The following is a 21,358-nucleotide window of genomic DNA, read 5'->3' as shown; positions in this document are numbered from 1 at the left end:
ATCTCTCTCTAATTTTTTTTAAAACCTTGAGACAGGGCCTTGCTAGGGAGTACAGGTTGGGTTTGGACTCACTCTGTAGCCCAGACTGACTTTGAATTCTTGGGGATCCTCCTGCCTCAGCCTCCTGGGTATGGGGATTATAGGTGTGCTACCATGGCTGGCTTTCCGCTTAAATAAAAGGATGGAATCTGTATTAGGGTTTTCCAGTGCAACAACAGAACTAGGGTTGGGGTGGAATTCCAGGGCGGACCACTTGCCTAGCATGTACAGGCCCTTTGTTCCACCCCAAACACCACACGAAGAACCAATTAGATGGGGTGCTAGATGGGAGGAGGTACACAAACCAGAGTGGGGATCAGGGGGCTGGTGCATCTGATGAGAGGCGTGGGAGGCCCCAGGACAGCCTTCCACAAGCTGCACACCCAGCAAGCCACAGTGCTCAGGCCAAAGTCACAGGCCTTGGAAGCCAATGGTGAAACTCACAGAGGCCAAAAGTCTGAGAACAAGGGGCTGGGGATTTAGCTCGGCAGCATAAGTGCCTGCCTTGCAAACAGGCAGTTGTGAGTTCAATCCCCGGTACTGATAAAAAAAAAAAAAAAAGAAATTAAAAAAAAAAAAAGATCCCACCAAAGATCTGAGAACAGGGCACCATGGGTAAGTTCTGGAGGTGGAAGGTGGGGGAAATGGGTGTTTTTATTTTTTTTGAGATGGAGTCTCATTTTATAGCCAACACCAGTCTCAAGGTTGTGAAAACTCTCCTGTCTCAGCCTCCCAAGTGCTGAGATTACAGGTGTGCACCCAGTGGAAATCTGTGTTCTGATAGCGAACATAGAATGATGCCCTCACTCCAGGGTTTGGGGAGAGGGAGAGGGAATCTCCTGTGAAGGCAGCCCTTACCCCTCCGGCTGTGGGCCCCATGCCAGCTCCCCGGTGTGGCCACCAGGGAGCCCTAACCCCACCTAGAAGCACCTGGTCTGCATAGCCTTCTGGGCACAGTGCCTGGCAGCAGGCAGGCTTCACACAGGCTGTGTGGCATTGCTGCTGTCACAGCTGCCAACCGCAGTTCCAGCCCAGCCTGGCCTTGAGTGAGTTTGTGTGCTGGCTGGTGTGCTGGCTCATGCCTGTCATCCCAGCACTCAGGAGGCTGAGGCAGGAGGGCTGCCACAAGGTTGAGGCCAGCCTGGGCTACCTAGTGGGTTCAAGGCCAGCCTTGATGACACAGCAAGACCCTGTCAAAAAAGAAAGAGAGAGAGAGAGAGAGAGAGAGAGAGAAGAAATAACAGGGCTAAGGATTCGACTTAGCAAAACGAGGAGGCTCTCAGGGTTGGGGACCTGGGTGCTCTGCAGCCTAAAGCGCTCTGGAGCCCAGACAGATCCTGAAGGCATTCACCATTCACCGTTGGGAAACAGCAGCTGAACAAGCACAAACTATGGACCTTTCCCAGGGAATTTGCGCTGAGCTGTCTCCAGCTCCCTGCCCCAGCTTTTCTTCTTTTTTGAGACAGGGTCTTACTATGTAATCCAGGCTGGCCTCAAACTTGTAGCAATCCTCTTGCTTCCAGCCTTCCAGCCTTCCGAGTGCTGGAATTGCAGGCGTGTACTACCATGCCCAGTTTCCTAGCCCTTTTAAAATTTATTTTGGACAGGGTCTTGCTAAATCACTAAATTATCCAAGCTGGACATAGGCTTGCTATCCTCCTGCCTCAGCTTCCCAAAGTACTGATGTTATAGACTCCAGACTTGGTTTGGAGTCCAAACTTAAATCTTCACATGGGACAGTTTGAGGATCACAGGTTCAAATCCAGCCTGGGCAATGTAGCAATTTAGGGACATCCTCTCTCAGAATAAAAAAAAAAAAAAAGCCAGGTAGATAAGTGGTACACACCTGTAACCCCAGCACTCAGGAGGCCGAGGCACAAGGATCACCACAAGTTAAGGCCAGCCCAGGATACATACTGAGTTCAAGGCCACCCTGTCTCAAGAGAACCAAAAACTTAAAAATTTAAAAATTAAAAAAAAAAGGGCCAGGAATATAGCTCAGCAGCATAAGTGCCTGCCTGGCGAGTGCAAGGTCGTGAGTTTGACCCCAGTTACCAAAAACAAATAAATAAATAGGGCTGGGTAGCTCAGTATGAAGGCCCTGAATACTGTAAAAGGTGGGGATGGAGATAAGAAAGAAGGAAGGAAGGAAGGAAGGAAGGAAGGAAGGAAGGAAGGAAGGAAGGAAGGAAGGAAGGTAGGAAGGAGTTGGCAAACCTCTGGGAGCTTTCAAGCATACAAACAGCCCTCTTGCGGCATAGGTTCGCCACAGCTGAACCAGGAAGGGTCCGGTCCACAAGGCTATGCAGAACAGAGTTCCCTCAGCGCCCTCATGCGGCGGAAAGACGAACTGCACGGGCGCCGAATCCACCTGCTGGGTTCTCAGAACCTCATCCAGGTGAAGCTGGGGTGGTTGAGGAGCTGCAGCGATCATCAGAACTAGGTGTGCAAACACACCAGGCTTTGCCTGCCCAGAACACGACTCCGCATCCCGGGGAGGGGGTCTCCAAGGCTGTGTGTCCGTCTTTCGCGAGACACGCAGAGGAGGTATGCCACAGAGATGGTACAGGAAGAGGAAACGGTACATGCTACTCAGTAAGCTAAGGCAGGAGGGTTCCAAGCTTGAGACCAGCCTGTACAATTTAGTGGGACTGTGTTTCAAAATAAAAAATAAACAGAGTTTGGGCTGTGGGTTGGTCCTGGAGGACTTGGGTTCAATCCTTTGTACAAAAAAGAAGAAGAAGAAGAAGAAGAAGAAGAAGAAGAAGAAGAAGAAGAAGAAGAAGAAAAGGATGACTTGAGCGAAATTTGTTTCTAATATTATAGTGACATAGACAAAGAGAACATTTTCACTCTTTGAGGAAAGCTCAGAGCAGTGAGTTGCTATGGTCACACCTGTCATCCTTGCAAGACTTAGTGAGTCCCTGTTTCAAAGGAGGGGATGGGACCTGGCTCAGCGTGGGGCCTTGAGGTCAGTTGTGGGGACTGAGACAGACACACAAATAAATCTGACCGATCGGCCTCCCGGAAGGAGGGGCCTCTGTGCAGAGCATCAGCTGGTGGGGTCCTCAGGAAAGGCCCAGCTCACCCTGTCCCCCCCTGCGCCTGTGGCAGCCTCAGCCCGTGGACTTGTGGCCTCACAGGCTGAAGGAAGGGAACACGCTGCCCGCTTTTATAAGGACGCCTTCAGAGCAGAATTGTTCTAGTTCTCTTCTGAAGTTTCCATTTCCAGATGAGTGAGAGTCTCCTCTCCCCTCTGCCTGCCTGCGATCGCCCATCATTTATTCCTTCACTACGTTTCTTTCTTGTTTAGCAGAGACATCCCAGTGGCTTCACGGGCCACATGGGATGGGGCCTGAGAAGACACAGATCTGACTTAACTCAAGTCTGGGTAGAAAGGAAAGATGTCTGCCCAAATCCAAATCCAGCCGACATGGGTCGCTTTCTGGCTGTGTGACCTCTGGGGAGTCACCTAACCTCTCTGAGCCTGTGCCCCACTTTCCCAGGCAGGAATACCGGTGCTCAGCCCTCGGCAGGCCTGGAGGGTCTGAGTAGTCTGCAGGGCATGGTGCCCACCACGGCCAGCACCCTTTCTGCTGGTTCCTGTTTCATGGGGTCCAGCACCATCCTCACCGAGTCACGGGGAGAGATCAGCTTGCGGCATTGGGGGAGCTCTGGGTTTCCTTCTATAGATCACATTGAGGACCCAGGGTGGTGGCTTCTGGGCTGCTGAGCTGTGAGTCCCTGAGCTGGGGACGTGGCCCGCAGAGCTGGAAAACAGCCCTGCCTAGCAGCACGCGCCACTAACGCAAGTGGGGGATGGTGCCATCCTGCAGGATCACAAGGACAAAGGGCAGGGGCCTCTGCTTCTGGTTTGCTCCTCGGGTGCAGAGCCTCCTGCGGGCCAGGCGCAGGGGTACCATCTTCCCGGGGTGGGGGGACAGCCTGGCCCTCCTGCCCCTGCATGCAGATCTCAGTCCGACCAGGACTCATCATAGGCCTCAGGCCTCGGCCTGGAGCTCAGCCCTGACTGTGCCCCAGCCTCTGAGCGCATACATGCTGGTCCTGGCTTGCAGTCCCTGCGGTCTAAGGTCAGGCACAAGCCTGGTGTGGGGGAAGCTGCCAATGTGTCCTGGATGTCCTCTTCCTCCCTCGGGATGCCCTGACCATGGGCTGGGCGCGTGTGAGGCAGCAAAGGACAGGAGCCAAAGGTGAGGCTCTGGGGAAAAGGGCTGCTTGCTAATCCATATCCACACTGAGCTGTTAGGGTGGCACAATCCCAGTACTTAGGAGGCCGAGGCAGGAGGATCCCTGTGAGTTCGAGACTAGTCTGAACCACATAGTGAAACTCTGTCTCCAAAACAGTCAATCAATTGATCAATAAGATTCCATGCTAAGCCTATCCTGCCTGGGAAGCTTGGCCCTCATGCATTTAGCCTTGATTTTGTAGCCCCAGACCAGGGCCGCGGAAAAAGGGCCCAGCCCACAGTGGCAGGTGGCTGCAGTCCTGGAGCGTGGGCAGCCTTGCTATGAGTGTGTATCCTGAGATGTGGTGGCCTTTGCGGAAAGTCCCACCCTGAGAAACATCTCAGTGTATCCTGAGCTGTTCGGAAGATGCCGGTGTTGCAGGGGTATCTGCGGCCAGGTGTGTAGCCTCGCACCTCCAGACTCCTGTGCGTGGGAGCCCAGGGCTCTCAGCATGCAGAGAAAGACTGGCCCAGGTTCCTGACCTGTCAGCGGGGGAAGCGGAGGGGCTGGACCCAGAGTCACAGTCCTGTAGGCTCAGGGCACACAGTGTGAGGGGGCAGAGACAGCGACACAGGCAGAGGGAAAGAGCCCGAGGAAGAGGAGGGACCTGGAACAGGGCAGCAGCAGTGCATCCCAGAGAGGAGCAAGACAGGAAAAAACAGCGTTCCAGGTTCCAGGCCTATCAGAGGCCAGAGGAACTCTTCCTGCTACAGCCCCTCTGTCCTGCCAAGCTGTGGGTATTTGTTTGTTTGTTTGTTTGGTACTGGGAATTGAACTCATGACCTCACACTTGCCAGGCGGGTGCTTGAGCCGCTGAACTAAATCCCTGGCCCTGCTCTGTTGTTTTGAGACAGGGACTGGCTACGTATTTCAGGCTGGCCTTGAACTCACTGTGTAGCCCAAGATGGCCTTGAACTCATGAAGCTCCTCCTGCTCAGCCTCCCGAGTCCTGGGGTCACAGATGTGGGCCACCATGCCCAGCAGGATGCAGGTTCTGAAGGCTGAAGGCTGGTATGAGATGCTTCCCATTTACATCCTCAGTGCTTAATGTAGACCAAGATACACGGTAACAGTTTTTCAAATATATTAAGAAAAGGAAGGATTTTAAGGGAGAAGGCCAGAGAGAGAAAACAGCAGATGTCCATTAGATTTATAAGGTACGAAGTCAGCTTGGGAATGCTACTGCATGCCTGGGAGGACTACAAATTTAAGCTCAACCTGGGCAGCTTACCAGTTTAGCAAGACCCTGTCTTAAAATAAAAAAATAAAAATTAAGGCCTGGAGCTGCAGATGGAGGCCCTGGGTTCATTCGGTCCCCAGATCCTTTTTGAAACTCTCCTCTGCCAATACCCCGACCGCAGGACTCTGAACAGGACTTCGCACACCTGAGTTTACTGAGTTAGGATGAACTGCTGGGGGGTGCTCAGCCGAATGCCTGTGTGACTTCTGGCCCAGTCACCTGTATTACCACCGTCACAGCCAGGGAAGGGACAGTGGCAAACTGGGTGCCCACAGTGATGTGGCAGGGACTGTATGCTCCTGATTTCTTGCTGGGATCCCGGCCCTTGCAGGTCAGCTGGGGAGAGGCTGTGAGCCAGCTGTGAGGACAGCTGAGGAGCAGCAGCAGGACCAGCAGAGCGACAGGCCACCTACACCCAGCCTGATGATGACAGGTGTGTGTGGGAGCCCGGGAGGCATCAGAGCTCCAGTAGGGATCAGGCCCTGCACTCTGCCAGGCCTGAGGCTTCTGTGCAACAAGAAACGATGGCCCTTTAAGCTTACTAAACTTGGAATAACTTGTTACACAGCAATAGCTGGTTGATACAGGAGGTACAATAGCTCCTATTCTGATTTTGTTTTTTCTGGAGATTAAACCCAGGGGCTTTGCACTGAGCTACCTCCTTCGCCCTTTTTTAATTTTAAAACAAAGTCTCTCTAAATTGCCTGGGCTGAGCTTGAACTTGCAGTCCTCCTCTGCACCCCTACACCTGGTTTACCGTCCTCTACACTCAAGGCAGTTGATATGCAAAGACAAAGGAGACAGGAAGTCATGGCTAGCCAGGTTTTATTGTAGGGGCTGGTGAACTTGAACCAGAGAAGGCTACAAAAAGTGGTGTGTAGAGCATGGCAGGGCCACGGGAGGGGATGGAAACAGGGCAGCCTTCAGCAGAGAGGTGATGGCGGGCAAGTCCCCAGCAGACGGGTGCAGTGGGCTGTCCTGGGGAAACTGAGGCCTGGGTTTATGGACCCGTCCCAACCTCGACCCGGTTCTCAGGCCCTGGGGTCGTAGATCCGGCCCATGAAGACAGGGAACTTGTGCTCCTGGTCCCAGAGCACAAACAGGAAGGGCTGCTGCACCTCAAAGACCAGCAGGTTGCGGGCCACGGAGATGGCAGAAGCCGCGGCGGCCTCCACGCCGGTCTCGGTGAGCTCCAACACGCTGTGGTGTCGCATCTCCGACACTTGCACGTCCTGGTCCTCTGTCAGCCCACACAGGTTGAGGTCGTAGGCAAAGTCAAAGAATTCTAGGGCAAAGCAGGAGGTGAACAGAGTCAACAGACCTGCATGAAACCCCTCGCTGGTGATGCAGACCTCTGCCTTGCATTTGTTTCTGTTTTTTTTTTTTTTTTTTTCTGTCTTTTTCCTTTTTATCAGTACCGGGGATCAAACTCACGACTGCCTGCTTTTGAGGCAGGCACTTATGCCGCTGAGCTAAATCCCCAGCCTGTTTCTGTTTTTTGAGACGAGGTCTTGCTATGTAGCCCAGGCTGGCCTTGGACTCATGAGGATTCTCCTGTCTCAGCTTTCTAAATTCTGGGATCACAGATGTGCACCACCATGCCTGGCTTAGCCTTCTTCCATTTGTGGGTCCCCTGAATCAGAACCATCACTGTCTCTCAGGAGCTGAGTGTCTCCCAACCCCTCAAAACTCCTGAATAATGACTCAAGTCTTTTAGGTCTCCAGCAATGGTGGCTGAGAAGTCACCTATCAGAGCTAGGTTATGTGTTGCATAACAAGGCCACTTACCGAGCAAGGTGCTGGGAAGACGTAAGAAACCGGAAGTGGTCTGCCTGAAAGTTCCTGCCAAGAGCCCTAGAAACCCTAGGGACCCCTCGAGCTGGGGTACCAGGGGCATCTGTGGCTCTAGACTTTGGTGTTGCCCCAGTCACTGGTCAGGGACTCATGCGTCCCTTGGATTGGGGGCAGGGCTGTCTTTATCTCTCCTCCAGGGAGACTGCTCTTACTGGGATCCTGGAGGAGGTCTGAGCACCCAGAAGACCAGCTGGTGACTGGAAGCTGGGGGCTTCGAGCCCTGCTTGTAGCCTCTGGGTGAATGAAAGCCTGCATGCGATGCCCCGTGCAGATCCCCAGCTCCCCACATGCACGGCCCACGAAGCAGGAGTGTGCCTCCTGCAGTGTGTGATGCTGCCCTGCCCCGATCCTCCTGGCTTAGCTGTGTTACAGGAGGCGTGATAAGAAAAAGCCGTTGGGTGCTTCGATTTGAAGACTATAGCAAAAGTACACACCATCACTTAGCACACACTCATCCTACCATCCTGGCTGCTTTCTGCAGCCTTTCTGGAGTCCTCTTTCCTGAGGGTCTTCAGTTGCGCTCTCCTGGCTATCTCAGTGTCCTGAATCGATCCAAAATGTTTCTGTCTCTCTTTCCTCCCAAAACGTTTCTCTTTCATGGTCATTTTGACTTTGGGGAGGAGCCAGATACACTGAATAAGGTGGACGAGGATCTAGTGTCCTATTGTACAAGCTGCCTTTCCTCTAGATGGTGCTTGGCGGGAGCATTCAGGGATTTCTGCTTGCACTTCCCAAAGACACTCAGGGAGGGGACTCCAGAAAGGCTGCAGAAGGTGGCAAGGATGGGACGACTGCTTTTGAGTAGAAGCAGGGCTCTGAGGATTCACGGCCAGATGTGTTTACTGTAACACACTGAGACATTCACCGCACATGTGGCTCGCTGCTTGAGTAACATGTAACACACTGGTACTCAAATGTGGCTCCCTGGGTTCTGCCAGCCTTCCCAGTGCAGCCTGACCCAGAAGGTCCCACCGGAAGCTCCGATTCCCACCCAATCTGTGCCTAATGTCCGTGGGGATTTGGCCTGTGGGCCACGCCTCCAATTCTGGGTCTGGATCAACTGGAATTACAGAGAGCCTGCTGTGTGTCTGCACGGAACAGGGAAAGCACCCAAACACAGCCATGGCCAGAGCAGAGATGAGGGGAGAAACTTTTCCTACTAGGAAATGAGACCTGTGCTAAGCGGGCAAGTCCTGCAGTAGATGAAACGGAGGTTCTAGGCCTCAGGTCAGAGGCTAGGAAATGGGGGCTTCATCACTTCTCCAAACTGGGACGTTTCAGCCAGGCATGGCACACATCTGTAATTCCTGCAGTCTGGGAGGCTGGAGCAGGAGGATCTTGAATTCAAGCCCACTCTGGGAAATTTAGTGAAGCTCTCTCAAAATAAGAAACAGAGCTAGGCATGGTAGTGCATACCTATAATGCCAGCAATTAGGAGGCTGAGGCAGGAGGATTGCCATGAGTTCAAGATCAGCCTGGGCTACATAGTGGGTTCACGGCTGGTCTTGCCATGGTTCACATGGCAAGATCCTATCACAAACAACAACAACAAGAAAAAAAAAAAAGAAAGAAAGAAAGAAAGAAAAAAGAAAGGGCTGGGGAAGTAGCTCAGCGGGAAGATGCTGGATTCAATCACCACACCAAACTGAACCGGAAGGTTTCCAGATCACACCCCCAGCCGGCCCCTGGCACATCTGTGGGGTGGGGATGATCACAGATATGTCTCCCAACAAGCATCCACTCCACCCCATCCTTGAGTAAGAGCAATGTCGAGGTGCGGCCATCTACTTTGCCCTTACCTGGCCAAGGGTCTGGCTCGGACACGTGGGGTGAGCCACATAAAGTCCTTGAGCCTCAGTTTCCTCAGGGACCCATCGACATCTGCCCTAAAGCCCACAGGATGGAGTGTGGCCTGAGATTGTGGATGCAAAAACATTCTACAGCCGGGCGTGGTGGTGCTCAGCTGTCATCCCAGCACTTGAAAGGTAAGGCAGGAGGATTGCTGTCAAATTCAAGGCTGGCCTGAACTACATAGTGAAACCTTGTCTCAAAAATTCCCCAGATAAATCAACCAATAAGTGAAACAAAAAACAAGATTACACTCCAGAATGGCCACTGCCCTCCGGCCACCTGAAGCACCCCAAAGGCCTCACCCAGCTTCTCCATGATGGGTAGCAGGCTCTGGGAGCTGGCCACCTTGACCCTTGGCATGGTCAGGTAGGTAGGCTGGTACTTGGACATCTCCAGTTTCCTGATGACGGCCCTGAGGAGTTCTGGACTGAGTGCGTTCTCCAGCGTCTCCAGGGGCTGCTCCAGGGTCTGCGGCACCAGGATCACGAAGCTCAGGTTGTGGGAGAGCTGCAGCTGCCCGACCTGGGGACCAAAGGGGCACCAGTCAGCTTGCCAGTTCTCCTGCCCTCCCTGGCCCTGAGCTGGCTGCTAGCTTCATCGATTTTTAGAGACAAGGTCTCACTATGGAGCCTAGGCTTGCAGTAAACTCACAGCAATCTTCTGGTCTCAGCCTCCCAGGTGCTAGGATGATGGTGGGCCACACCCAGGTCAGGACCCAGGGTTTAATTCAAGAGTTCCTGATCCAGGGTGAACGTGCCCCCTAGAGGACATCTGGTGACATCTATGCTCCAGCTGCCACAGCTGGCGGCCTAGAAAGTGTGCTCCTGGCGCCTAATGAGCGGACTGAAGGCCATGGAGAGCCCTGCCCTGCACAGCCCCCACGCCCACAGCAGAGTCACGTAGCAGGGCCACACTGGCAAGGCTGAAAACCACATAAACAGCCACACAGCGGAGCAAAGAGGAACAGGCAGAATCTGGAAGAAGGCGGAATTCAACGTGGGGTGAGGAGAAAGTGGCCTGGCCAGGAGTCTGGCTAGAGTGGCCCTGAGGAAGCTGGGCACAAACAGATGTTAACTGAGGAAGACCAACAAGGGGTCCCTGAAGTGATGACCTCAGGGACCCGGTGTGTGGGCCTCGCAGGACCCACAGGCTCACTGTAACCTCTGACCAAAAGCTTGCCACAGTGGGCAGACTGCTGCCCTTCCAGGGGAAGAGCCACCAGTGTCTCCTGAGATCCGTGCCATGTTGGAACTTAGGACGCTGGGAAACCTAGCAAACAGCTCTCCTCCCTGCTAAGCAATAGTGAGCCTACTGGTGCAAGGCCTAGAGTCAAACATCCCACTTCCCCACACCCCCTTCTCCTGTCCCCCCGTTAGCAAATGGGAACCAGAAACCTGAGCATCTCCTGAGAGGTTGACCATAGCAAATAAGGGGGATTTCCTTCTACCATCTCTTTGAAGGCCAATATTTTTATTACTGTCTTGCTTTATTCTGATTAATGGTACTGCTCTATTCAATATTCTGTTTTGAGAAGTTCTATAATGTTCTGTATTTCCTTTTTTTTAATTTAAAGAGAAAGAAACAAAACATGGAGAAAAAAGGGTAGAAATAATACAGAATTACAGAAAAATAAACAGTAAGAAATCACTAGTTGATAAGTTATATATTGTCATCTTAGAAATAGTTGTTCAGGAATGTTTGCATTTCATTTTATTTTGATACACGTGATTGAAAGAACAACTATTGTAAAGATAATGAAATATACTCTGATACCTATTACTGTTATCCCGGTAACCTGCTGTGAAGTTCTGTACCAATTTCACTACACGGTCTCAGCTGGCTTTATTCTGTCTTGTTCTGTTGTATTTAACTACTTTCCAAAAAAAGTTATAAAAACAAAACAAAAACAAAGTTTGCCACAGTGGTCTTGAATTTTCATGCCAGGGACTTCAGTAAACCTAACCCCCTTGCTTGGGTAAATATTCTAAAATCCCAGGGAGATTTAGGAAACTAACTTCAACATATTAACAACAGATATTAAACTCAGAGTGATCCCAGCACTCTGGGAGGCTGAGGCAGGAGGATCTTGATTATCAATTTGAGCCCAGCCTAGGCAATTTAGTATCTTAGCAGGAATAAATGAATAAAATAGCATTTATAATTTTTTTTGTACTGGGGATCGAACTCATGACCTTATGCTTACCAGGCAAGCGCTTGAGCCACTGAGCTAAATCCCCAGCCCATGTTTGTAATCTTTAAAAGACTCTCATATGCTAGTTTTATGCTGTTAAGCACAAAGTCACAGGATAGTCTCACTATGCTTGGGAGTGATAAACCAGGGATGGTGGCACATACCTATCATCCTAGCACTCAAGAAGCTGAGGCAGGAGAATCATAGTTTGAACGACATAGCAAGACCCTGTCTCAAAAACCCCAAGAATGGCAGAAACGCTCCCAGCCACTCACGCGGAGTGAGTCTCTCTGTCAGTCCCTCTGTTTCACAGATTTATTTATTCACTCAACAAACAGTGCAGGGCGCTGGCTGTACCTGGCCCTGCTCTAGTCCCCAAGGATACAGGAGGAATGCAGGCCCCATCTCAGGGCAGGAGACCACGGCTTGATGGCTCAGGTGTGACAGATCAGCTAGCAAAGGGACCAGGAGGTGATACATGGGTGTAACCCCAGAGCAGCAGGCAGCCACATGATGGGGAATGGCTTCTCTGTGCAGCCTGAGAGGGCCCAGGCAGGGTTGCACCTAGGAGGCCCTGGGGAGGGGAGCCCGCAGCTCCTATAACTGGGGGTCCTTAGCCTCTGAGGGTTCCAGGCCTCCCCGGCAGCTCTCTCTCCTCGCCCTGCATCTGCTCCTCTGCAAGTTCTGGTGTTTTACTCCCTGGAGATCTCTGAGGCCCACTCTCTCTCTTCCCTCTCTCCCCACTCACTGAAATTATTTATTTCATTTATTTGCAGTTCTGGGGGTTGAACCAGGGTCTTCACCCTGAGCTACACCCCCAGCCCATTTTTGCATTTACTCTGAGACAGGGTCTCACAAGCTACCAAGTTGCCCAAAATAGCCTCAAACTTGCCACCCTCCTGTCAGCCTCCCAGGGCCCTGGGCTGGCAGGTGTGTGCCACCATCCCAGCTCTAACCATTGCCACTACATTGCTCAGTTCAGACCACTTAAGACATGGAAACACTGCATGCGGGTCGTGCAAGGACACTGTACACGCGTGTGCGCATGCCAGACGCCAGTACACACACTGGTGCGCACACACAGCCTGAGCAGCCCTGACTCCCCCGGCAGGGTGATGGCAAGAGAGCAGGATGAAAAGAACAGAAACCGGGCTCACTCTTGCCCTGGGCGCAGCAGAGGCAGTGGGGACACTGAGTTAGGACTTCTGGCCTGAGACACCCAGGGTCTGGCTGGGCAGAGACTCGACAGAGAAGGAGGAAGACAAGCAGGGCGGAGGAAGAAGACAGAAAAGCTGGTGTGCCAGGGTGCAGCCTGAGGTAGCAGGGCTCTTTGGAAGGACCCAAGAGGAGCCAGAGCTAGGTCCCAGGAAGGTGTGGAGGGACGGGTGTGGGGAGGGTAGAGGAGGGGCTTGGAGGGGCCGGGCGGGGAGCAGCTGACTCGCCTTGGCCCGCAAGTTGTGGTCGATGAATTGTGCCACCGGGTGTTTCTTGCTCATCATCATGGGCACCTGGACGACGGTGTTCCGCAGGTGGAAGGGCTCCATCTTCTTCTTCTGGTCGAAGGGCTGCTTCCACTTGGCTGGGAGTGGACGGGCCCGGAGTGAGCATGTGGACGCTGGGGACTGGGCACCGGGAGGGGGAGGGGGAGGATGGGGGACCCCCGGGTCTCTCCACCGGTGCCTCACCGCTCAGGTAGATGGCGTTGAGCAGCACCAGGCGGAAGTCGGACGGCAGGCTGTCCAGCAGCCGGCTGATCTTGTGCCTGGTGTGCTCAGCCACCCAGCTGTTGATGTGCTCCAGGTTGGCGGCCGAGTCGTTGCCCAGCGCCTGGGGGCTGCTGCCGTACAGGCTCTGCGAGGCGTTCACGAAGCTGTCCCTGATGGGCAGGTCTGTGGCCAGCGGAGGAAGGCGGTGAGGCCCGGCTCCTTCCTGGATAGGCCCCATGCACCCGGGAAGCCAGCGCAGGGTGCGGGGTTCCGCCGCTCCTCCGCCACAGGGCAGACTTGAGCCCCAAAGAAGGCAAATGCCAAGCTACTTGCTGCAGGAGGGTCCCGGCATACGACTGTGGCCGGGCAGGGCGACTGTGCCATCAGCCTCTGTGGCCTGGCTCTGCTTCAGGCGGTTCCTGACAAGATGTCTAGGTTTTTAATCTCCGGAGCCCTTGTCCACCGGAGGAAACAGTGTTTGAAACAAAAAATTCCCTGAACTGAATAGATCAGAAGGCTGGATGCACACCTATAATCCCAGCACTGAGGAGGCTGAGGCAGGAGGGCCTCTAAATTCTCACGCAGCCTGGGCAACACAGTGAGTTCAAGGCCAGTCAGGACTACTAAGCAAAGACTACCTGCCTCAAGACAAAACAAAACAAAACAACAAAAACTTTGGCCACAGATACTTCTCCTTGCTTTGATGATGCTTAATTTCGGTGCGAGACCCGGGACCTTCACACAACCAGAGGACTGACTACCCAGGGACCCAAAACCCTATTACCTGGCACACTGTTTATTTCCACCAATCTGGCTGACACAGGACCCCGCTGGTTTACAGCAAGTGCATAAAAGCAACGTTTATGACACCTCAGAGCCATTTTTTGTCATGTGAGAAAGCTTCTAGGCCAGTATTTTTTTTTTCCCTTCCTTTTTTTTTCTTCTTTATATCTTTCTAAGTTTTCTACAGTAAATATTACTTATGTAGTTAAAACAAGGCACAAAGCAATCTTTTCCTTTTTTTTGGTTCATTTAACTTTTTTGTTTCATCTTTTTGAGATGGGGTCTCTCTATGCAGTTCAGGCTGGCCTTGAGCTCACTCTGTAGGCCAGGCTGGTCTCGAACTCCCAACCATCCTCCTGCCTCAGCCTCCCGAGTGCTGGGATTACAGGTGTGCACCACCACGCCCAGCAGTTACATCTTTTCTTCTGAGTGCCTAGTGGTCTTACAGATGGACAAATCCATCCTGGCAGATTCACCCCCTGAGTTCTCCTTGTTTTACAGGAGGCTGGACAGGCTCTGTGACTGTTTCATTGCACACATTTGTAGTACATAATGCTTGCTTTCCTCTTGGGGATGGGCACACAGGATGCATCTTAATTCTTTTTAGGCCCCTCCTCCCTCCCCTCCCCCTCCCTCTCTTTGTCACCTTCCTATTTGCAAAACATGTCTCTTCTTGTTTTCTATTTCCTATTTTCTATTTTTTATTTATTTATTTTTCAAAGTTTGTATACTTTGGGTTTCACCAAGGAGGCTCCTCAAAAAACTACAACCAGAAATCCCTCTGCACCGGCTCTTCCCGAGGGGCAGAGGCCTCGACACACAGCCAGCCATGCAGCCCTGTGTGGACAGCCGTGTGGGCAGCCTCTGCCCACTGACACAGAGGACTAAGATCTGAGATTGGAAATGTTTAAAACAGCTGAACTTGGGCTGGGGACTGAGCTCAGTGGCACAGCGCCTGCCTGGCAAGCACAAGGTCTTAAGTTTGATTCCCAGTGCAAGAAGAAAAAGAAAAAAAACCAGCCAAACTGCATTTTCAGTCACCCGGGAAGCAGGTAACTTCAATGAGTTCTGTGGGGTGTGGTTGGTCACCTCCTTGGCCCAGGAAGTGGTCCTCCTGCTCACACCCCACCCACATCCGACTCCTGAGCCATCTGCAGAACCCTAGGGCTTTGGGGAGCAAGTCAGGAGCAATGGTGCCTGGTCACCACAGAAGTTTATTCTGATTATCTGTTGTTACCTCTCAACCACCTAACACAACACCCACCCACAAATGACAAATTCCCATAACACAGAAGTAAAAAGAATGAGTCTCCAGCCTGACTCCTGTGACTTAAACAGTCAAAAAGGCTTTGCCATCCCAGGGAGGCTGAGTCAGGGGCATCGTAACCTTAAGTACAGTCTGGGCAGGAACCAAATGCCTGGCCTAAGTCCTGCCAGGAGAGCTGGCCAGCTCTGGAGCTACCTGAACCCAGGTACCCAGCTCAGCAGCCCCTCCTTACCCTCCCCAGCACCCCCTACCACTCACCGGAGTTGTGGAAGATCTGGGAGACAGAGGTGACCCCCTTGGACACAAAGGCCTGCAGGGCCTGGTGGACACAGACGAAGCCCGGAGGATAGGAGAGGACAACCTCCAGGTTCTTCTTGGTGCTGTCCCCAGCCCCTGGAGAAAAGGGCAGACGGGGCTTGCTGGATGCAGAGTGGGGATGGTGAGGGGCACAGGGCAAGAGAGAGGGGTGCTCAGGGTAACCCCTCCGGTTTCCACGGGGCCCCTGCTCCAGCATCCAGGCTCTATCATTCCTGGCGCCTGAGTCAGGTTTAAGATCCATCCCACAGGACAGACACCTGGCTTTCAAAAGTTCCGTCGGTTGTAAAAAGCTCAAAAAGATCTCTGCACAAATCAGGGCCCAGCCAGGGGCGCGTGGTCCATCTGACCAGGGCGTTCACCCAGCCACCACCACGGGAAGCCTCTTATTCCTCCAGGCAGGGGGTGGGCATGTTCATGCTGTTAAAACTTCACCTTCATCTCTGCTCCAGCTGCCTGCACCTCGAGACACTTAAGTCTTCAAAAAAAAAAAAAAAAAAGTTTTCTCTTGAATGCAATCAAAAGTTTAGTTTTTTATCCAAATATTAAATTCCATTTCAAGGGTGAAGAGATAGATCTCCTGCACTGTATTTTTGTAGAAAACTGTACAGTTTGTTGTTGAAAAGTAACCTCGAGGTGTAATCATGCTAGAACTGTCATCACGCTAGAATTCCAAGTAAAAAAATAAAGATATTTGTTGACTTTGTTTTTTTCGTACCAGGCCTCACACTTGCAAGGCAGGCACTTGTGCCACTGAGCTAAATCCCCCATTTATTGACTTGGAAAAAAAACAAAACAAAACAAAAACAAAAACAAGAAATCCCAAAACGCTCCCCTGGCTTCTGACAGGTGTGCTATGGTCCCAGCCACTGTCTGCAGCAGCTCTGGGTCTCTTCCAAGGGCCTTGGGCTGTGCCGCCCTCATTTTGTTTTGACTCGGGAAGAGCTGGAAGGCCCAGGTGCCGGATGGGTGACAAAGGAGGAGGGGGACGGGTGTCCAGTGTCCCCCAGCTGCTTTCCTGCTGGATGGTGCTTGGCCGCAGCACCCCGGGACCTCTAACCTGACCTCATAGAGATATCCAGGAAGGAGGACTCCATCAGAAGGAGGCCAGGAGCAGGAGGACTGAGGGGACTGGGTGAGGGGAGGAGCACGTCTGTTACTGCGAAACACTTTGATGTAAACATTCACTGTAGCTTGAGCGAATCTGCAGCGCATGTGAGAGATGGCATGGGGAAACCTGAGGAACCCCAAGGTTAGCTTCACCAGAGTAGTGAATTTCCTTGCCCACGTGGGTGTCTGTTCAAATCTCATGCATCTTTCAAAGTCAAGCTTGACCTCTGCCTATTTCACACAAACTACTGTTTAGTTGGATTGGATTTGAAAAGGTTCACCCTACAGGCAAGGGCCACTAGACCATTATTTATTATTATTATTAAATATTATTACTGTGACAGGCTTTTTCTACATAGTCCAAGCTGGCTATCTTCCTGCCTGGGAATCTTCCTGCCTCAGCCTCCTGAGCACTGGGAGGACAGGTGTGTGCCCCCACGCTGGCTCCGAAGGAAGTTCTGTGAGCACCGTACTGTCTCTGGCAGCCACCTGGATTGCAGCCCATGGGGAGGGACAGCTCTATCCCCACTGCGCGCGGCATGTGTTTGTGCCATTCCTGGGGTAACGAGCCCCTCGGGAAGGCAGAGCATTTATCATTCTCTTGACCGCTGGCTGAGCCGGGCAGAGCTCGATGCTTCCCATCGCCTGAGGTGATTTCACCATCTCTGCAGAGGCTCTGGGAGGCTAAGGGGCACACTCATGCCCACGCCCACGCAGCTGGGAAGCCTGGTTGCCAGGACCCTAGTCCAGCAGTCCCGGTACAATTCCTCTCCCTTTTGCCTGACCTCTCCTTAAACTACTTTCAAATAATAGTGCCTGAAGTCATCGTTCTTTAATTTTTGTACAGGGTTTTAAACCCAAGGCCTTCACACTGAGCTACGCCTCGAGTCCTTTTTAATTTTTCATGCTGAGCCAGCCTCTTGGCTGGGCCTGAAGTTGGGACTCTCCTGCCTCAGCCTCCAAGACTGGTAGGGTTTAAAGCGTGTATAAATCACGCTACACAGAAGAATGTTGAGGGATGAAAGGTGCCTCCACCACCCCAGCGCTTTCCCCAGGTGCAGCCTCCTAAGTGGCACCTGGTTGGGCAGCACAGGGGAGCCTTACCCAGCAGGACCTGTGTGAGCAGGCTGGCCACGCTGAACGGGGAAAAGGCGATGTTGCTTTCTGAGTTCTTCGTGGCTGCAAAGGCCTGGTACAGCTTCAGGGCGAAGTCGGTCAGCGCCTCCCCTAAGGCTTCCTGCGCCTCTTGAGTTTGGGCCTTGGAGCAGGGGGTGGCAGGTGGGGGGCAGATGGGCTCCGTGGGGGCGGGGGACTCCGTAGGGTTGGGGAACTGTGTGGGGGGCTGGGTGGGGGACCCCGTGGGAGCAAGGGTGGGGGATCCCGAGGGGGCCCGGGTCAGGGAGCCGCTGGTGTTCCTCGCTATGGTGGCCGCCTCATGCGTGGTGGCGCTGGCTGCCGGTTGAGTGGTCGAGTGCGCAAAGCCTCGGGTGGGCACCGTCCCGGGGCCCTCAGCGCCTCCGCCCTCTTGCTGCTGCGGCTTCAGAGCTTTGGAGTTGGACTCAGGAATTGCAGGACCGGAGAAGGTTTCACCCTGGGGTACCAGAGGGCAGGCTCAGTCTTCCTCCCGCAGACTCCCCGCGGGAAGGATCACTTCCGGTACAGTGTGGGGCGAGAGGCCACCCTGAGGCCACCAGGGTTCCTTCCTGAGGGAACAGTGCTGGGGGGACGGGGGGGGGGGCAGTGCAGGGCCCTCCACGCAGGAGGAGGAATCCTGAATTCTGCTATTTCTGTCCAACCACTGCCGAGAAGAAAGTTTTCCTTTCCTTTTTCTTTTTTCTTTTGAGACAGGGTCTCGCTGTGCAGTCCAAGCTGGCCTTGAACTCACAGGGATCCTCCTGCCTTAGCCTCCCAAGTGCTGAATGACAGGCATGTGCCACCATGCTGGGCTGTTTTTGTGTACTTATCTGTGTGCATGGATTCACTTTCCTGGCCAGAAACAGCCCTTTGAACTTGGGGCCTTTGGTACAGGATGGGGGATTTTTCAAACTGTGGGCTGCACCATTACAAGGAGCATTCCCAGGGAGAGGGTGGAGAAAGAGTGGGCCAGATGGAGTGGGGAGAGGAGAGGGGAAAGTGAGCCCGGAGAGCCGGCAGGCCTGGGGGTCGCCCTCAGGTTGTCCTAGGTCAGGGAGGAGGAAGGACTGGAATCCATGGTGAGGACAGAAGCCAGACACAGCTCAGCGACCCCCTGGCGTGTCATCCAGTACGGGCCACCACCAGCAGCTCTGGGCTGAGAAGCTGTGTTTCACCCCCTTTCTCAACTAGGAAAACTGGGGCTCAGACGTGTCAAGGAGTTAGCCTTGGGTGTCATGGGAGGGTAGAAACTGCAGGGGGAAGCAGGGTCCCACAGCTGACCCCCTTGCTCCTGGCCACGGCATCTGTGTTAACACTACTTTTTAAACAAAAGGGTGGCTTCCAGACATACAAGTCAACCCGGCTTTCCCCCTCCTTATAACAAAGGGCCTGAGAAGCCACGGGCCTGTGAGTGGGCCGTGGGCCTGGCCAGCTGTGTCCTCTAACAGGGCCACCATGGGGCTGACCAAGACTCTGGCGCGGCCTCCATGGCTCACCATTGGCACCCTCCTGATGAAGGCACTGCTCAGCCCTGGCACCTCCCCCACGGCTGTCTGTCTGTCTCTCTCCTCCACCCCGCACTGTGTTCCCAGTGCCCTTTTAAACTTCTGCCTCCCCAACCCCTCTGCCTCTCCAGTTCTTTCTGAGAATTTCCTTATCTGTGACAGAAGCCAGTGAACATGCAGCCTGCTGGGGGTGGAGTGGGTCCTGGTTCCCCACCTGGCTCTGGGGACTCCTGGGATCCTGATGGGGGACAGCACCCCTTTTCCTGAGGACCCAGCCCAGGACAGACAGCGGGGTGCAGCCAGGCAGCCCCATTTCCTGAGCCTGCTCCCCACTCATCCTCGGGGCTCCCCGCTAGGCCCGGTGAACAGCGGGCTCCTCTTCTCTCCCTTCTGTGAACCAGGACCTGGAGGCTGGGGCCAGCCAGGGCACTCCTGGGTCCTGTCCCCACCCGACTCGGATCCGACCAGATCCAGAAGGGGAGTAAACCATGAACCCAGCCTCTTGTCCCCTCTGTGCCCTCACCGCAGCCGGCGACAGCAGCAGCAGGAGCAGCATCCAGGGCACGCGCGGGGCCTGCTTGGGCGACATCGTGACACTGGACCTGCGGACCGAGGAGAAGCAGGCTGTTGGGAGCCAGGAGGGGGCCGTGTCCACGCACCCCGCCCCGCCCCGTGTTGATTTCCCAGAACCGCGCCTCTTCCCGGCAGCGCGGGCCACGCTCCCCTCCCACGCGGCTCGACCCTCTGGCCCTGTCCATTGGGGCCTGGAGGGGGACCCAGCCTCAGGCCCGCGACAGGGATGGGGGTCGCAGGGGGTGCACATAGGGGGTGCTCGGCAGCCAGGAGGGGAGAGGGAAAGGGGGAGAGAAGGGGAGGGGCGAGGAGGGCCGCTGGAGATAGCAACACAGAGGCCTGCGCCCCGGCCCGCGGCCAGGCCAGAAGCTGGGGACCCTGCCCGACCCCCGCCCCAGACCTGAGCCCGCCTAGCCTCGCACTGCTTGCACCCTGGCGCAGGGCCGGAGGGGGCGCGGCCTCGGGCTGCGGGACCGCCCCGTTACCGAGCGCAGCACTGGATCGTGGGCGAATTCCCGAAAGTCCCGCTAGACAGGGGTCGGCCTCGCGGGCTAGGCCGGGAACCCAGCCCAGAGCCCTGCGCCACCGGTGCTTCCCGCGGTCTGCACGCGCGGTGTAAAACAGCGCGCGGAAGGCGTTTCCGAGGGAGGAGCTGTTTTTGGAATCGCCCGTCTCTGCCATCTGCAGCGTAGCCCTGGAAGTCGGCCTGACCGGTCCCCCTTGGAGCCCTTCCTGGGAGATGAAGCTGAACCTGCTCTGGTCCCCAAGTCCCATGCCTATCCTGCGCCTCGGGCGTTGTTCGATTTTCCGCCTCAAGAATCAGAACCAGGGCTTCTGCCCGTGGGTAGCAGGAAACTGAGGCTCCAGCTCAGCCAGCGTGCGCCCTGAACAAAATCCGAGCTCGGGTTGACCCTCAGCACTGCAAACAAGAGCAAAAACAAAGCAACACTCCTACACCAAAACCCAATCCACCAAACAAGAATCTTAAAAAAAACTGGCAGTCAAGGAGTGTGCCTGACAGTAGTAGCCCAATGTGATGTGGCTTGCTAGGAGACCCCGGCAGATTCCTCTCCTCCACACTTGTTCTCTCCGGTCACCAGAAAAAATATTGAAAACCCGGTTAAATTTGGATTTCAGAAACACTGCAACAGAAACGCAGAGCACGAGTATATTTCAAGACTACACGGGCTGCTGGTGGTGTACCCCTGTAATCCCAGCACTGCGGAGGCTGAGGCAGGAGGATTAATGCAAGTTTGAGGCCTGCCTGGGCTACAAAGTGAGCTCAAGACCAAGTTGAACTACATAGTGAGACCCTGTCTTTAAAAACAACAACAAAAAATCTCCTGGATGAGAGGCTTTAAAAACAACAACAACAAAAAATCTCCTGGATGAGAGGCTGTACGAAGAATGCATCTTGCATCAGATATTGAAATGTAGCAGGAACCTGGTATTTTATTTGCTATGTCTGAGCCCTGAAAGGAGGCAGTCTCTGGTGCCTACGCAGATGTGCACAGATGTCCCAGATGGCTCCCTCGGGCAGGC

General features: G+C 53.9%; 1 protein-coding gene across 2 annotated transcripts; it reads right to left on the bottom strand.

The window, feature by feature from the left end:
* Nucleotides 1–6,335: 6,335 nt before the first annotated feature.
* Nucleotides 6,336–20,605, bottom strand: Serping1 (serpin family G member 1). Of its 2 annotated transcripts, none has more exons than XM_063228134.1 (8): nt 20,217–20,605; nt 19,767–19,845; nt 17,709–18,195; nt 15,438–15,572; nt 13,109–13,312; nt 12,866–13,002; nt 9,535–9,754; nt 6,336–6,812 (listed from the first exon to the last, which is right to left on the bottom strand). In XM_063228134.1, the coding sequence occupies exons 1-8, from the start codon at nt 20,588–20,590 to the stop codon at nt 6,559–6,561; spliced, it is 1,890 nt and encodes a 629-aa protein (XP_063084204.1). In that variant the 5' UTR covers nt 20,591–20,605; the 3' UTR covers nt 6,336–6,558. The 2 variants fall into 2 exon arrangements, with proteins under 2 accessions (XP_063084204.1, XP_063084205.1); XM_063228135.1 differs by lacking the exon at nt 20,217–20,605 and adding an exon at nt 19,939–20,081.
* Nucleotides 20,606–21,358: the final 753 nt, after the last annotated feature.

This window comes from Cavia porcellus, unplaced genomic scaffold (assembly GCF_034190915.1).
Source record: "Cavia porcellus strain 051 isolate PalLab524CR breed Dunkin Hartley unplaced genomic scaffold, mCavPor4.1 scaffold_17, whole genome shotgun sequence".
In the NCBI taxonomy this organism is placed as follows: domain Eukaryota; kingdom Metazoa; phylum Chordata; class Mammalia; order Rodentia; family Caviidae; genus Cavia; species Cavia porcellus.
Note: the sequence above shows the minus strand (reverse complement) of the source record. Positions and strands in the feature narration are given on the sequence as shown.